Source organism: Centroberyx affinis, unplaced genomic scaffold (assembly GCF_046629955.1).
Source record: "Centroberyx affinis isolate AG114_WGS23_722 - 3 ecotype Tasmania unplaced genomic scaffold, CSIRO-AGI_Caff_v1 ptg000400l_1, whole genome shotgun sequence".
NCBI classification, from domain to species: Eukaryota; Metazoa; Chordata; class Actinopteri; order Beryciformes; family Berycidae; genus Centroberyx; species Centroberyx affinis.
The window spans coordinates 361,472-378,894 of NW_027279068.1; the positions used below are offsets into that span (position 1 = coordinate 361,472).

The window sequence follows — 17,423 nt, forward strand, 5'->3', positions numbered from 1 at the left end:
GGAACAAAATCTTTATATTTTACCTCAGGTTATTTTCTGACGCGTGTAAACAGAGCTGACTGCTTTATAGGCCGCCTCCAGGAATCACCGGTCGTAGTGGGAGACGGTGATTCAGACGCACGCCCACCCGTCCCAGTGCGCACGGAGCGCCTCTTGCCATATTTGGCTCGCCTGCAGCTCGCTTCCGACACCTTGCTGTCCAATGGGCGGTCGAGCAGAGTCCCCAACCATTACAAGAGCTTCGCTACACTGGAGTGACTCAATATCCTGTCCGTCCCAGTTCCTCCAACAACAAACACCTAATGTACTGTGTAGCCTATACAGGCTGTATTCGGTTCTCTAATTATCATAAACCTGCCTGCCACTAACACGGTATTCAATGAACAAGCACTCAAACATCAAGCATGTGTCCAACATTTTATTTTGTCATATGTACAGTTCTGAAGTGCTCAAAAGACGGCGTAAAAATAGTATTACAAAGTATTATTTCAGGTCTAACAGACGTTACACCTATATCACAAAGTCGTATCAATGTAAAGGTTAAGAAAGTAAGGCAGTTTGTTGTCAGTAAACCCTACACACCTATGAGTCAGTGTCCTTGTAAAGGTGTGAAACAATGCTTTTTTTTTATTATTGTGTTACTCTGTACATATCGTCGCTGGTGAGAAAACTCAGTGCTAGACTCAAGTCTATATGCATAAACTGCTACTGGACATAGTGGGAGACTCGCTGGGCAAGGCCTGCTTCACTTTGTGTTTCTGGCCATGGCAACTTGATCCCACACAGGCTCTGTCGTCATTCTGTCAGGGCGCAGGACCGCATGGGCGTCAGTTGGCCATGGCGAGGTATTGGCACTTGCCACAGCTACCTTAGCTTGACTGAGTCCAATTTAATCTTCTAGTTTTTCCACTATAACGAAGAGCAAAGATCAAGCCAAAATTCCCAGAAAGTTAATTGGAAGCCATATCGGAAAAAGTCACATCAGAGGAGCAAATTAGGACCAATGTTCCCCCTGAGCGTCTGTGCAAGATAGTTTGATGACCTCCGCGTAATAATTTATCACACTGACCAGATAAAAAATATCTTATCAGTCATGTCAGTCATTGCTCCACTTTGTCCGCAGAAATTTAGTGGATATAGCCTAGGCGGGTTTGGATATTTTGGTGGCAAATGATATTGAATGCAGGGACTCCTAGGGTTTAGTGAATTGACGCCCCTGCAAGACTGTATCAGGCCACTTGGAGCTGCATTTGGTCCCCAACACAAAGAAATGTCCCTCGGTCCCTTCCCTTGGCAGTCTAGTAAGCCTGGAGCTGTTGCGTCAGTATGAGCTGGCAGCCACTGTTAACATGGTCCATGACCTTTTGCTTGAGCAGGGCCAGCTCGTCCCGGAGGACGTTGGCAGAGGAAACCAACTCCGTGTGTTGGTTCTTCAGGCTTTTGACCCTATCCTCCAGCCGGGAGATCCTCTCCAGCTTCCTTTTCCGGCATTTGGACGCGGCCACCCTGTTCCTCATGCGCTTCCTCTCCGCTTTGATGCGCTCCTGGGACTCCATGTCGATGGGGGAGAGCGGCGGGGTGTCGCCGGACATCTCGGGCACCGTCTGCGGCTCCTCTTTGAAGGCGTGTAGCCGCGAGTGCTCGATGTGGTTCTGGGACGGGACAGCCGGGTAACTAGATGGGTGCCTCTCGCCAGCAGGTGCAGAAGCGACAGCCCGACTGAAACTGCCCAAATTGGTGTATTCCGGCGGCTCCGCGCGCACCGTGCAGCTGTAGGGAATACCGCTCTCGGACACGGCGGAGCCAGATGCCATGTCGCTGGCGGCGCCGGTCTGTGCGTCAGGGTTGACACCGGGTATCTGCTGCTGGTAGTGGAGCTCGGCCAATGCCCTCACGAAGCCTTCGGCGAACCCCTCCTGCTCGTCGGTGATGTTCTTGGGACAGACGAACTGGGTCGGGGTGGGAGTCGTCAGCCCGGTGCAGGACTGGATGATTAATCTCTCCAGTTCAGGCGAGGCCAGCTTCAGTAACCCGACATCGGGAGACGTCAGGATGTCGATGGCCTTAGAGCGCAGCTGGGGTTTGAAGTTCTTCGGATCGTTTAGGTTGAGGGTCATGGTCTGTTTGAGGGTTTTCGGGTTGAACCCATACACTCCCGTCCCGTCGTGCTGTGAATTGGAGGCATTCACAGATTCGTCGTAGAATGTCGCTTCCATTTTGGCGGACATAAAGTTTTTATTACCTTGAGGGAGGATTTTGTCCGTTCAAAAGTCCAAGCATTAACTGTCCCCAAAAAGATCGAGTAGTTACATATGTCTAATTGCGACTCGGTATCTCTCTCAACTGCCTTGGGACAGAGTCCGCCTATTGTTGAAGTTCAACTCACTTGACAACTTTGTGTCCTGTGAAAACTTTTCTCTTGCGAGCCGTGTGACCATCAACAACAAAAACGTGTTCACCAATCGGCGACAGTGTTTTCACAACCGAGGTATCCTCTTTGATGTAGTCTTTTTCTTCTCATAAAGTAGACACAGTGCCTGAATAGGGATAATACTTTCTATCACTTCCAACGTGGAGACGAACTTTATCCACCTCTAAGCTGCAGCTCTACTGAAAATAACAATGATGTCATTTCTACAGCCTCTGATTGGCTGGAGATGATTTGGAGGGCGGGGTATGTCTAATGACATGCAGGTTGCTCTGACAACTAGCCATATCCCCGCCCCCCGCGATGGCTTATGGGATTAGGTAATGCAGAAAGCGGAGCAATGTACTCTGGGATTACGTAGTGTTTTTGAATATTTAGTTACCCGCTCAATTATTAGTTAGCCATTCTTAACTAGGCTGGTCCAAATGGTGTGTTGAGTTTAGCCTTGATTAAGGTATAATAGCAATTTAATTACTTAATTAGCATAACTTTATCAGAAACAATATGGCCATAACCACATATAAAATGTAAACATTTTAAAGACCAACAAACAAGAGTACATTCAAACTATACTGAGATGATTATTGATCTTAACCAGTATTGGCTTACAGGGTTTTCATGTTTAATAATTCTGACAGATCCAAAACTACTGTCTAGTGTCTTTACTAAATGCTTGACTAGCATAATTCTCCCATGCAGGATCAATTCCCCTCTGGGCAAATTAAATTCCATTCTATAAACCTGCATGTTGTATTGTTCAGCCACATAGGGCCCTTAGTGGTAAATGTGCAGCTGTACTAATGCCACAGTCCAGTCTGTCTGGCCTCCCCCTTTGTATTATTCAACACATTCTCTTCAAGCCAACTATAAATAAGTTAACAGAGCTCAGCCCCAGACAGACTGGGGGAGCGATGGCTGCCTGAGGTCAACACTCTTGAGATGACAAGCTTGTCCTCACAACACGGCAGACTAACACCCATTTGGAAGTATTTGACACCCTGAAGTAGAAATCCAGCTCCGGCAGTGGAATGCTTTGGAAACTTTTGTGTCTTATACCACAGACAGCAGTAATGAAAGTAAGCAACAAAGCACTAACAACAGTGCAGTAATATAACAGCAGCAATTCTTTCTTTGTTTTTGCTTGTTTGCTTTTCTCATTTTAAAATAACGGTTTATTAAATGAACATCAAAAGTCTAGCTTGGTAGCTTGGTAGCTTGTTAGCTAGTTAGCGTGAGAGACTAGCTAGCTAGACTGTCTCATTCTGCACACATACATGTAGGCTACACTTTTTTTTTTACTTGTACATAGCAAAAATGGTATAAAGCGGGGGAAAGATATACAGTATATTGTGCAAATACCACAGTAACGAAAGCAAGCAACAAGGCCTCAACAACAATAGTCCAGCAGCCAACTATACTCTTTCTTTCTTTCTCTTTCTTTCTTTCTTTCTTTCTTGTTAATCTGCTAGTGTGAGAGACTAGCTAGCTAGCATGAGTGTCTCTCACTCTACACAAACACACACACACACACACACACACACAGGCTACAGCTGCCATTCATTGTACCCAACAATCAAATTATTTCAGGCTGTATGTGATTTCTGATAATAAACCCACATTTCTTCACTAATGCATACTGTTTGATCTTTTCTCCTCTTTTCTCTTCACATAGCAGTGAAATAGAAAGGCCTCTCCCACACCACTTTCTATCCGCCACCACTTTCTCTCTCTCTCTCTCTCTCTCTCTCTCTCTCTCTCTCTCTCTCTCTCTCTGCACACCTGTGTTTAGACCCACCAGGAGTATTTTCCCATCACACTACCGCTGCCCTCCCCCTCTCCCTGGCCGTGCTTCCTGTTTCTCTGTCAGCTTTTCCCCTCGGCTGGCCCGACGGGGTCACCTTTAGATAACACCGCTTCCCTCCACCCTGCCCCGGCCAGCTGTTTCCACTGCATGCAGTTTTCTAATCAGGAGTTGGCCCTGCCTGCCCCGCAACAGGCCTGCTTTTGTTGTACAGAGGTGGGACCGGTCCAGGGCCCATGGAAACACACCCTTCCATGAGACCAAAACACACTGAGAGGGCCATATTGCATGTGTTGATCTATCAACAGAGTGAAGTTTAGATTACCTTCAAGGGTGGACCAGCCAGGGAACACACACACACACACACACACACACACACACACACACAGACTACAAGCAGTGAGAGAGACAGATGAGATTTCAAACATTGTCCTCGCAGTGTTTGTTAAGGACCATCTGTTTCTTCCTGTCCCGCTGCTTGGTTTTTCTCCGCACTCCGTCTCCACTGTTCATCCCCGGCCCAAACACCCTCATCACAGCCAGCACTGTTTCCTTTAGACAGCTGTTTATCTCCTCCAAGAAAAGAACACAATGGAGTAGAGTAGAAAGTTGGACAGATTCATTGTTTTTGATGGCAGCTTGGTTTACATCTGACTTTTTATTTTGGCAATAAGGCCTATTCTGTATTGCCCTATACCAGTGCACAAATGTAATGATAGATCTGGGTATTGCCTGTATTAATTCCACTCATAATCTAATAATTATACTAGACACATTCGTTATCAGCAGATCTAAGATCCTGCAAAAGTGGGTGCCATCTCACAAAACCTGACTTAGATGTGTGTCTGGATATGTGTGTGTAACAAAAAAAATGTAATATTCCTGTAATATTCCTATAGGGACTTTTGGTGTGTCTGTGGTACTCAGTAGTGAGGTTATAGAGACCTGATTGCACTTTATTGTTATTTTTATCTCCTATACTATCACTATAATGGTCCTATAAAATATACTGTATTTGTAGTCTATAATTTTGCTGTGATTTTTCCATTGCGTCCTTGCAGTAATACTAACTGCTACTGAGAGAGATTGAGACAGAGATAATCCTTTGCCTCGCATAAGTAATCAAATCAGGAAATCGACGTAGGAACCCATATGGCTGGAATGGGTTCGCCAGAAACATGCGACCAGGCCCTTTTTGGCCGCTTTCGCGTTCCGTTCTCACATACCGAGTCCCGGTTCAAAGTACGCTGGTCAGGCACTCAAAAGTGATGTTTTCTGCGTTAAAATAACATTTTGGCTAGCGGGTAAGTTCACAAGTGTTGTACTGGCTGATGTACAAAGGTTCACAGTGGTTGATTGTTTCTGTTGTGCGTACTCGAGCTGTAATTCTGTCCACATTCCCGGAGAAAATTCCTAATTTTCAGTGCTGCGGCAGCACCGTACCACCCTCAATGCCCAGCGAGAACTTAAGGATACATACAAATGCTATGAATGGTGTGCCAAGATGTAGCAAAATAACACTTTTGAAAGACAAATGGGCGAAATAAATAGGTTGATGTCTCTGTTGACTTGCATCTTCTGCAAAACATCCTGTTATTTGTTGACACTGTAATCTTGTTAATGATCAGCTTACAACCGGTCTCTCCCTCCCTCTCTGCTTCCTCTCCTTTCCTCTCCTTTCCTCACGTCAGGTCTTTCCACATGGCAGAGCCTGCACTGGCAGACTGTTATTATGTTGGGGTGGATGTGGGCACTGCCAGTGTGAGGGCTGCACTGGTGACCCGGGATGGGCGGCTGAAGAGCACCGCAGAGGAGCCCATCAGCATCTGGGAGCCCCAGTCTGACCACTATGTCCAGTCCTCCACTGAGATCTGGGACAAATGCTGCAGTGTTATCCAGGTAGAAGGACTGTTTGTGTCGATGTCGCAGAAATACTGTAATTTGACCCAATCTTTAGTGAGAAGACAAATTAAAGTTTTTTCTAGGTAGGTTACATCAGATGTGAGGGGGCTGCTGCATGCCTAGTGTTGGTTACTTGTGCAGAAAACCATTAAAAAACGAATAATAATTAGTTTAAGCCAGTCACTAAAACCCACATGGCTTACTCTGAATGATACAGTAGTGCTAAAGTAATATATTCTTTCATGCATGACCACTTATAATCACTCCGTAGACATTGTATTGTTGACCTGGAATGACCTAATCTAATTTTCAAAACTATACTGTATTTCTCTTCCAGAGAATTACCCAGAGTGTGAAGAGGAGCCATGTTCGAGGGATCGGCTTTGACGCCACCTGCTCTCTGGTGGTTTTGGACCAGAACTTCCAGCCTGTGCCAGTCAATCAGGACTGTGAGTGACACACTGCTGTACCCTGCCCTGCCCCGGCCTTGACTCCTCACACATCACTCTCAGCACTCAGGTCCTCTCTGTCCCCATTATAAGCCAATGGCATGAAGATCTTTCTGCTCAGAGGAGGCTTTAGGGAAACTGTACAAAGAGTTTCCATCCAAAACTACACCTACTTTGACAAAATGAGTGCTGCAATGAAAGTAAAGCACATTGTCGGTTACTATCAAAGTTATGAATCATCTTATGACGTTTGTAATACTTACAAAATGGTTGTATTTTTGAGGATAGAATTATCTATGCCTGTGAAATGAAAGAAACCAGATACTCGGGATGAAGGACTGTATCGCTACTCAGTATGCCACCATTCTGCCCAAATATTAGCTATCCATTATGCTGAGATATACACTGAATTGTATGTTTGTTGGTTTGCTTTCTCACTTGTCTCCTAGAAGAACAATCTAACCTTGGACTAGGACTTGTGGAATTCAGTCAAACCAGTCCTAGGTGTTTTTTTTTGTTATTTTTGCTTTCTCTAAAACCCAGCCTTTCCTCCAGGTGAGAGACAGAGGAATGTGGTGATGTGGATGGACCATCGTGCCGCGGAACAAGCCGCTCGTATAACCGGCGGCGGCCACAGGGTGCTGCGCAGGGTGGGAGGGGTCATGTCACCAGAGATGCAGCCCCCTAAGCTGCTCTGGCTCAAAGAGGTGAGAGGTGAGAGAGGTCACCACCGCTCACTCACTGTGTTTTATTGTTGCACTCTGTACCGACCGGTCAGCATGTGCACATGCTGTTTATTGCCTGTTGTCGTCTTGGACGTTTTCAGCCTTAACCTCCCAACCTCTTCTTTGGAGGCATCTGATGGACGGATGCTTCTCAACCTTTTAAGCTCGTCCTACACGTCGGCGATGTGTTTTATTGTCGCGCTCTGACCGATCAGCTCATGCGTGTGCTGTTTATTGCTCGGTGCTCAGGAGTTTATTGCCACCCCTCCCTCCCTCTTGTCTCTTCACCAGAACCTGAGGGAAAGCTGCTGGAAGGAAGCCGCTCACTTTTTTGACCTTCCAGACTTCCTGTCTTGGAAGGCAACAGGCTCTTTGACAAGGTGAGATTCAGGGCATCATGATGATGATGATTGTTAAAACCTGAAGCTGTGATGACTGAATTATTCCTGTGTGTAATATGAATGTGTAAATGTTATAATAGATACACAGGCAAAAAGACATAATGACTTACAGTTTGTTATTATTGAGTAAAATGGATGCAGCTATAATAGGTTCTTGTTTGTTAGTGGGCCACTGTATTATCCTGTCAGTACATTATCCTTGTATCAAATGCCTATTGAAAAGAATGTGGTTGCCCTTGATAACAAGGCTATCTCTAAGAAATATTTAATTTATGATGGACAAACTATTTTTGACATTCTGGCCTTCATCAGACCCCATTCTTCATAGGAGACATTTAATAAGGAGCTCACCTCAATGAGTATCTTGTGAGGCATGTCACAGTGCTATTCTGCAATGTCCCACAGGTCTTTATGTACTCTGGTGTGTAAGTGGACCTATTGCCCTCCAGATGGATGGGATGCCAGTTTTTGGACTGCTATTGGACTGGAGGACCTCTTGGAAAATAACTGTTCCAAAATAGGTCAGAGAAATGGTTGAGTTTATTACTCCAAAACATCCTTCTTGTTTTTTATTAAGCATCATAACATAGGGAACTTGTAATTAGTTGTATATTGCATGTAATAAGAATATAAGAAAATATTACAATGATAGATCCCATTTTATTGAATGTTGTTGTTATGATCCTTCCAAATATACTATTTGTACTAGAGTTGTTGTTTTTTGAAGCTGTTGTGTTTGTGTCTATCCAGGCAGTCTGTCCTGTTCTCCCGGGACCCCAATGGGACAGGGCCTCACCCAGCAGGCAGCAGCTGATTTGGGTTTGGACCCGGGAACTGCAGTTGGTTCTTCCCTCATTGACGCTCATGCTGGAGGCCTAGGTATCACCTATAGGACCTGTTTCACAAGCGTAGATAAGCGTTATCTTAGACTAATCCTTGGTGAAATTCTGTTTAACCAACAGAGATCTTTTAACAAAAAACAAACATTTTTGAAGAACCACACTTAATCTAAACTGGTAAATCAAATTCTTCTGTGGTCGAGAGGAAACTGTTCCAAAAATGTGAACCTTGATACCCAGAAATCATTTAACATGATGTCAGTAAACTACACAGCACACTCATGTTTACCAACCTCGCCGGTTTGTGATGCTTTATACCAAAGCAAACCAAAGAGACGAGATAGGAAGAGATCTAACGTTGGTGAGTTTCCAGCTTTCTCTGGATGGAGCGCTGCTCACTGTTCAGGAGACAGTTTGTATTTCACTAAGTTTCAATTCGCCACTTCCTACGAGCAGAGAAGTGTTCATACCTGATAGCAGAATTCCATCTGGGCAAAGTAGGAGAATCTATGGCGTCTCAGTTAGTGGGGATGGGACGCTCTTCTCTACTGCAGCCTCATTTTGTGATTTAGGCTGAGAAGACAGGTGTAGTTTTACATAAAAATCTTGCCTAGAGCAGCTTTAACATTCTTGGTGAAAATGTTTGGAAGGCACCTGATTATTGCTGCTGTTGTATATCAGTGAGCAGCAGCAGACCTTTCCTCTGGTCCAGAAATCAGACCTTGGCCATCTGGTTTTGTTTGGGAGTTAAACTGCTCATGAACTCCGCCCTCCGACCCCTAGCTGTGACCTCTGCCGATCACACATTGTTGTATCAGTCAGAGGTTAAAACACTCTGCACTTTTAGTTGTTGTACATGTCGCGGTGATGTACACCCCCGGCCCGTGCTCCTACATGTACCTCCCACCTTAAACTCAAACCAGCTTGGCAAACATTATTCCAGCAGTTAGTGTCACTGCTGAATTCCATGTGAAGGTCGGGGAACTACTTCAAAGGTCCGTGAGTCAGACTGATTTGTCCCCAATGGAGCTCTTACTGGAGGTTTGTAAACATTGTGTTAGGTCTTCCAAAATTAACAACACAAAAAATTCCCCAAAAAATCCCAACATGCTTTTATTCAGCAGAAAAAGCCTTCAGATATTCAGGACTTGAAAAGAATGTCAACAACATGAGTATTTATTTCAGTAATTTTGCTCCTTCCAGGTGTGATAGGTGCAGATGTGAAAGGCTTCCACCTGCCTTGTGAGGACCAGCCCATCAGCTCACGCATGGCGATGATCTGTGGGACATCTACCTGTCACATGGCAGTGAGTGGTTCAGAGCTGCATGTCTCCTGTTATCAAAAATGTTGTTTCCAAGCAATGAAATTACAACAACAGTAATTTCTATTTTCAGGGTAATTTATGTTAGGAAACCTCATGACATTACGTAATGCTTTTAATAACATGGATATGGTTGTAAGCTCCAGGATACAATTCTGTAAAGGAAAAAAAAATCCCCTGTTTTGTTTCTGATAAGCAGTCTAGAAGTGTTTTGCTCTGATGCTTACACACAATACTCTTCTGAGAAGATGATAATAATAATAATTAATAATTAATAATAATTGTCATTACATTACAAGCCCATCCAATAACTGATCATATACTCAACACATTGTTTATGAAATTAGGCCCTATGTCCTCTTGAATGTGACTTTGCTCCTCTGAGCTGATGCACACTAATCCTGTCACACAGATATGTAATCTGTCAAGATAAATAACATAAGTCTTCTTCCCCATGCATAGTGAGGACCGAGCCATGCTGAATTAATTCATATCTTAGAACTTGCGTGTTATGTGCGGGAGAAAGATGTATTAGATCACACTACTTTCACTGCAATTTTATCTTATATAGACTTTAAGTACAGCCAATCAGCAGTCGCTGCATGAGTAATGAAGCTGAGAAAAACATCATAGTTTCCTGTCCTGAAAAAGGCATTGTTGGCACACAATGTACGGATAGTAGTTACTACGTGTTTTTGTAGAGCAGTGCACATGTGTTTTGTATGTATAATCACTGGTTATATGTCTATGTATTTGTATTAATATGTAATCTTAACAGAAGCATTGTGTGTTTACCTGCTTCAGATCAGCCAGCAGCCTCTGTTTGTCCCGGGGGTGTGGGGACCCTGCCTGTCTGCCATGGTGCCTGACATGTGGCTCAATGAGGGAGGCCAGAGTGCTACAGGGAGGCTGGTCAGTCCACCGGCCTCTGGGCTCTGTAAAGCTTTATGGATGGGTGACATAAATGCATGGTGCTACTGACCCCCTTCAGCCTGGCATTAACAGCAGATTGTATTAGGATAGAGCAAAAATGCATAAAATCTAAGTGTAAATGCACACATTAACAACAAAGTGTCTCCACATATAGACACTATGTAATTAGAAGTAAGCTTTCACATACAGATCCAACGAGGAAATGCACACATATCAAACAGGGGGCAGGCAGCTCAGATATAGGAATGGGCGATATGGTTGAAATCAGTATCATGATAATCATAAGGACTTTGTTCGATATTGGTATATATCATGATATGGCTCACGTATGCAAAATCTTGTTTTAAATAAACAAATTAAAGTTCATCCCATTGAACCGAATGGTAATGTTAAGTGTGATGTCCAACAAAAATGACATTTTCAAATAATATTCCTTAAAATGTTTCATGCCTCATTTTGTCTGAGTATTTAAACAGAATTTTCTTATTATCATCAATTCAGGCATCACCATATCATCACGATATGATTCCATTGAAAAACAATAAATGATAATATTGAATTATCGCCCAGCTCTAGTTACATACTTGTCCAAAATTGATTGTCATGATACTCGCGGATGGGGAATAAACAAAATGAGGCATTTACTGTCAGTTTTAGGGAAATTATGAGAGGAAGTGCCGAGCAGTCTGTTTTGCGAGGGAAAGAGAAATCAGATTACACTGTGTATACTGGAGTCACCGTTTATTTACAGGTTTAAATGTAATCCAGATAAATCATATCGAGACACAATCCAGATACAAGATGCATGTTAATGCCAGATGTAAACAGGGCCATTCTTACACACAATCATTTGGTCAGTGATTTCAGCTTTTTAAATAGTACAGACCTGATTTGGATGGCTCACAAAGTTTGATCTTTTTTTGTTCTGTGCAACTTTCCCTTGATCTCTGTTGGTTGCTCATAGATTTTGCTAGAGAAACCAAGGAAAAGCTATAAGGTAGACTTTTAAGTCATAGAACAGCCATAGAATCACCATTAACAGATGCATCAAGCCTCCATAAGTGATATGCTAAGTTGCACGTAAACTGTGTCATTTCCGATCCTTCCTATGACTTTTCTGTTCTGACTCGGTGTCCCTCCTCCCTCAGATTGACCACCTGGTGAAGGGCCACGCAGCCTACTCCCAGCTCCAGGAACAGACGCAACTGCGGTCAGCTAATGCAGCTAGGGCTGGGCTTCCCAAAAACCTTTTAGCACCACAGTCATCTTGTCCAGCTGACTTTTGATAAAGCTTAGGAAGCTTTAGGAAGCTTAGAAACTTAGTAAGGGTGTGTACCGTGCGTCTCCAAATTCTCGTAGCTGATTATTCTGTTGCTGCTGACGTATTTAGCATGAATATGAGTGTTATTACATCAGCACAACATAAACAAGAGTCTGTGTTCACAAATAACAGTCACATATATGGGCCTTGTTATTGAGGTACCCTGTTCTGACTAGTGTGACTTGATATCTAGTCTCCAGAATGTGTCCCTATATGCTGCTGTCCTTTTAGTACGTGCCTATGCAGCTCTAATTCCTCCTATGTGGATCATAGTAGCCTGGAATTTCTCACACAATTAGTCTGAAATTACTCATGCACTGACCTAACTGAAGACGTGTCATCATTTCCTGTGTGTAACGACTGTAGTAAAGAAGATACACCGTGCTAAAGGAGAAGTGCTGCTTTAAATGACCGTAGGATCCATGAAAGATGAGACATCACACTCTCTCCGTTAAAAAAAGTCATCTTTATTATGATAGTTGCAACTTTTTGGTCGCTAGGACCCTCATCAGTGTGTAATGATGTGATTGGTGATGTGAAAAAGGTATTGCTTGTTGCCGTTTTTCCTACTTTTCTCATTATACATTACCAATCAATAGTTTGGACACACGTGATTGAATATACTATGTTTTTCATTATCTTAAAGCCATTTGGATCTAAAGGCTTATGCTTAAATGCTTGTAATTTGTTTTTTAGACAAATATAGGGGCGGCTACTTTAAAAAATCTAAAATATAAGATAGTTTTGTTTAACTCTTTTTTGGTCACTGCATAATTCCAGTTGTGTTATTTCATAGTTTTGATGTCTTTACTTATTCTAAAATGTGAAAAATAGTAAAAATAAAGAAATGTGCTGTGTCCAAACTTTTGACTGGGAGTGCATCTGCTCCCTGTCTGTTATTAGCAGTATTTCTTAAACAAATCATCAGCATCCAAAATGGGTGTTTTTTCTGAACAGGACTGAATTTCTCATTGTCCATCCATACTCTTGACAATTCATAATGTTGACTACTGTCTGTTGATCCAGATTTCCCTTAACCGGTGAGAACATCTACACCTACCTGAACACCCACCTGTGTACCATGGCTAAGGCCCAGTCTCCTGTTGACCTGCTGGGCTCCGGTCTTCACCTGTGGCCGGACTTCCATGGCAACAGGTCTCCACTGGCCGACCCCACCTTGAAGGGCATGGTGAGGGGACGGGGCTCAGGGCTTGGGACCCGCTGACAATATTATGATGCAGTGCAGGGGTCTTCAACCTTTTTTACCCCATGGAACCCCCTAAATTACTTTTATGTTTGCATGAATCTGAATTCATGGCAGGGCTGAAGATTGAAAACACTGCATGTTGAGTAACTTGTGTTTTGCAGGTGATCGGACTGTCGCTGTCCCAAACCCTAGATGACCTGGCTCTGCTCTATTTGGCCACTGTGCAAGCTCTCGCTGTGAGTTCGCTGTGTTTTCGTGTGTCACATTGCATGTTCCTCTGCGCCTCTGGCTTACATCATATACCTTTAACCACAATGAAAGGTTGTATTCGGTTTCTTGTTGTAATCCTCTTCCACCCCTGTGTCTTCTTCTCTGGTTTCAGCTTGGTACGTGTCATATTCTGGAGGCCATGAAGGAGGCAGGACATGACATCACAACCCTCTTCCTGTGCGGAGGGCTGAGCAAAAATCCCCTCTTTGTACAGATTCATGCCAATGCTACAGGTATGAAATGATAATAAGGGAGGGGGGATTACAGGAGTTTAATATGTGTTTAATATTGTGAATGACAGATAAAGAGACATTTCACCCAAAATACGTACATCAACTTAAATTTATCCCAGCCTTCACGGTTGCTACAAGAATTACTATTATAAGAATTTCTACTATTATAAGAATGCTATCTTGAAAACTAACTTTTTTCCTATTTCAACATTTCACTGGGCTATATTTAACTTCAGTGATTATGATGCAAGGGGAAGTGAGAGAGAGAGATACTAAATATACATTTACATGGAAATTCTTGTGTTTTGTTAACTTTCTGGCTTGTTTTGCATGTTCAGGACTGCCTGTGGTGCTGCCTGACCAGACGGAGGCTGTGTTGATCGGAGCAGCAGTCCTGGGTGCATGTGCGTCGCGGGACTGCAGCAGTATACAGGTGGAGTGTGACACAGACACATGTTAACTGGGGTCAGGAATTAACAGGGGCTTGGGGCAAAAATACCCTTGAAAGTTCATAAAATGTTTGTGAAATTAAAAATGAGGGGCCAAAGAATTCCCCCTGAACTAGATGTAGCCTTTTTTTGCATTTCAGCCCATTCACATTTTTTCATTGAGATTTTATTGTCTCCTGTGGGCCACCGTAGCTGATTCATGTGAGCCTATGACCAGCACTTTTGGTTTTTGATCAGACAATAGAGCATGCAGCCTGAATCGGTAGAAAATATCTCTGATTGTTAGGTGATAGTATATTACGATTCAAATTAAAGCAAATCTTAATGGTACAAATTTAGTGTTTATTTGCCAATATGCAATGCAAATGTATTCAATATAGTTGGCCCCAAAATACCCCTAAAAATGAGACCACACACACACACACACACACACATAACACCGAAACCTTGTATTTGGCACAGCAGCACAGATCGGATAATTATTGACTCTGTGCTTCCATCTGCTGGAAGTAGAAAGGGTAAAGTGCCGTCTCTGCTTGCCTCTGTCTCGGAGGAGAGCCAGACTTGTGCACAGTGGGCGTAAGATATAAAGGAGACAATTAATCTGTGGATAGGTCAAGCTTTCGCCCGGCGGCATCTCTCTAGCAGAGCTCGCGGCACAAGGGAACGCCGAGCCCTTAAGCCAGATATGCTAAAAATAAGACGTTATTGTTTGGACTAGGCTGCACCTGTCAACCCATTTTCAGTCATAACTATCCAGGCAGTTGTTGTTGTCTGATCCGCGGAGCTGGACGCACTGAACCGCCTGGCTTATGGAGGTTTAGACAGGAGAGAGGCCCCACACTGCATAAGTCATAAAGTCACAGCCACAACCGCTAGAGTTGGCTCGTGTTCTTGCTGGAACTGGGTCATGCCTGGCCTAAAAACTGAATGTGCATGAAATGATTTATTGAGTGATGTTTTTCTGTACAATGCATGTTTTAGGAGGCAATGGAGAAAATGGCTAAAGTAGGAAGAGTTGTTCGGCCTGACCAGGAACTCCAGAGGTGAGATAGTTGTGGGTTTCTTTTAAAAAGCATCGGGTGAAAGTTATATACTATAAAGGTTATATTTGTACTTGATTTAACAAGCCACAGGATAACAAATGTATTCATTTATACTAATGAAATGCATCACTCACGAAATATGCCGTTCTACTCAATTAGAATGCCCTAACTTCCACAATTTTGGTGTCATCGGACACTAACATCATGTAATATATTGTACATTAGAGAGAGACATCTTTAAGTGCAAGCTCAAGACCTATATTTTTAGCCTTGTTTCTTCATAGGAACTGCTATATTGTTTTTTATCTTTTATTTTTCCCTCTTATTCTGTCTATTCCGTTTATGTTGTTATACTCCCCTTTTATTTTTATTATTCCGTTTCTGTTTTTATTTTGTCTCCTGTTACCTCTGCCAAGGAGGTAATGTTTTTGTCTGCGTCTGTCCGTCCGTCCGTCTGTTAGCAGGACATCTCAAAAAGTCGGTCACGGATTTGCACAAAACCTATGAAGGTTGGTTATGGGCCAAGGAAGAACTGATTAACTTTTCATGTCGACTGGCCAAAAGGGGGTGTGGTTTTGGGCAAAAGGTGGTTGTCACACATGACGGAGGTCTGTGCTCTACTATGCACATTTTCTAGTTTTTATTGTTACTTTCCTTTTTATTTGTCTTTTTTATGCATTTTATTGTTTTTTTATGCACCTTTTATTTTAGTGTGACGCACATTGCAGTGCATTCAATGGTATGAAATGTGCTATATGAATAGAGATTGATTGACTGAGTTACAGAAACTACTAATTATGTGAGAAATAGGGAGACTGAGCACTATTTGTGAATTAATTTGTCTCAAGGTGTAACCAAAATCTACAATCTAACTAGTAAACATCAAGTCAAAGCCAGGTTAATGAAAGACCTATTGGGTGCAATTGAAGTATGTAAGATGCCTGCATGTTTTGTTACCACGCAAAAACAAAACATATAGTGCTAATTATATAAAATTTGTATAACTATGCTATGTTTGATGCCAGAAATTTTACATTCTGTTTTTTTGCAGCTTCTATGAGAGAAAGTACAAGGTGTTCCTGCGCCTCTTCGCCCACCAGAGGGAGTACCAGGCCCTCATGGACCACCGGTGACACCCTGTAGGTGGGGGGAGGCCTCGCTGGATCTGAGTCTCCGTGACATAACAGTGATGATGAGTCAAGGGAACGGGGACAGAAGACAAGTGGAAAGTGTACACTATGCCGCAATCCTTCATATCAATAACAATCCAGTTTTTTACATTTTCTCAATAATCTGGAGGAAAATATCTCCTAGATTGCCTTGGGTTGGATGTCTGTCGGGGGGGTTAGCAGATTCTGAATGTCTGATTTCATAGCAGATTTCAGACTTCAGACATGCAGCATTCCAGACATTACAGGAACCGAATGGCAGACGACAAGAGAAAAGACCCCTACGAAGGAAGTGGTGACATCCTCTGTCTGTCTTTTAGATCCACCGCTGCTGTGTGGCCTGAAGGCGGTGAGGAACGAATGCAGTGATAGCTCCACAGATTTTATACTGTTTGACTGGCTTGTTCTAAGGCCAAACCATAACTGTGACACAGTGTTATTTAATAGCAGCCGCTGAGGTCCACTGAAAATCAAGTACTGTCATCTTAAAATGTATTTCTAATAAATGATTTAGATTACGGAATTGTGTCACATGCTTTTTACAGTCACCCCAAGATAATGTGTTGTGATGTATAATTTACAGTGCGTTTTAACTCAGTAGTGACACTCATTCTTTTCTAAACACCCTGTCCATTGCTCTGTATCTCTCTTCATTGCACGCTCATTTTATCAGTTTGATCCCCATGTATTTCCCCCCTTTCCTGCTTCCTTTTCCTCTATCTAACACCTCCGCTGTCCTTAAACCCTCCTGTCCGTTGGTCCCAGTGACATGCCTCCTGCCAGCGGTGCCCAGGGTCAAAGATGATAATCTCTTCACCGATGTAGCCGCCCCGGTGAGAGGAACGCCAAATCCCACACAGCTGAGTTAACAGCCGGCATCAAACAGGACTAGCTACCCAGATGAACAGATGAAGGAGAAGGGGGGGGG

The 17,423-nt window shown here is 43.2% G+C and overlaps 2 protein-coding genes across 3 annotated transcripts; one reads left to right on the forward strand and one right to left on the reverse strand.

Moving 5' to 3' along the window:
* Positions 1–412: 412 nt before the first annotated feature.
* On the reverse strand, positions 413–2,580 carry LOC139641783 (transcription factor Jun-like). The gene has a single exon (XM_071516379.1). It carries the CDS (start codon positions 2,226–2,228, stop codon positions 1,299–1,301), a length of 930 nt encoding a protein of 309 aa, XP_071372480.1. The 5' UTR covers positions 2,229–2,580; the 3' UTR covers positions 413–1,298.
* A 3,888-nt stretch (positions 2,581–6,468) lies between these two features.
* On the forward strand, positions 6,469–16,967 carry fggy (FGGY carbohydrate kinase domain containing). 2 transcript variants are annotated; one of them, XM_071516378.1, is made up of 14 exons: positions 6,469–6,580; positions 7,136–7,287; positions 7,597–7,685; positions 8,112–8,227; positions 8,457–8,585; positions 9,749–9,852; positions 10,672–10,779; positions 11,949–12,012; positions 13,162–13,310; positions 13,490–13,564; positions 13,711–13,831; positions 14,170–14,264; positions 15,265–15,326; positions 16,378–16,967. In XM_071516378.1, the coding sequence occupies exons 2-14, from the start codon at positions 7,159–7,161 to the stop codon at positions 16,457–16,459; spliced, it is 1,323 nt and encodes a 440-aa protein (XP_071372479.1). In that variant the 5' UTR covers positions 6,469–6,580; positions 7,136–7,158; the 3' UTR covers positions 16,460–16,967. The 2 variants fall into 2 exon arrangements, with proteins under 2 accessions (XP_071372479.1, XP_071372478.1); XM_071516377.1 differs by having other exon boundaries at positions 11,949–12,010; positions 13,148–13,310.
* Positions 16,968–17,423: the final 456 nt, after the last annotated feature.

Excerpts from the sequence above, each read along its gene's own strand:
- LOC139641783 (XM_071516379.1), bottom strand. The coding sequence starts at position 2,228 with ATGTCCGCCAAAATGGAAGCGACATTCTACGACGAATCTGTGAATGCC.
- fggy (XM_071516377.1), top strand. The coding sequence starts at position 7,159 with ATGTGGATGGACCATCGTGCCGCGGAACAAGCCGCTCGTATAACCGGC. Across the intron at positions 8,228-8,456 it reads AAATAACTGTTCCAAAATAG|GCAGTCTGTCCTGTTCTCCC; the intron begins GTCAGAGAAATG and ends GTGTCTATCCAG. Across the intron at positions 14,265-15,264 it reads GGGACTGCAGCAGTATACAG|GAGGCAATGGAGAAAATGGC; the intron begins GTGGAGTGTGAC and ends TGCATGTTTTAG.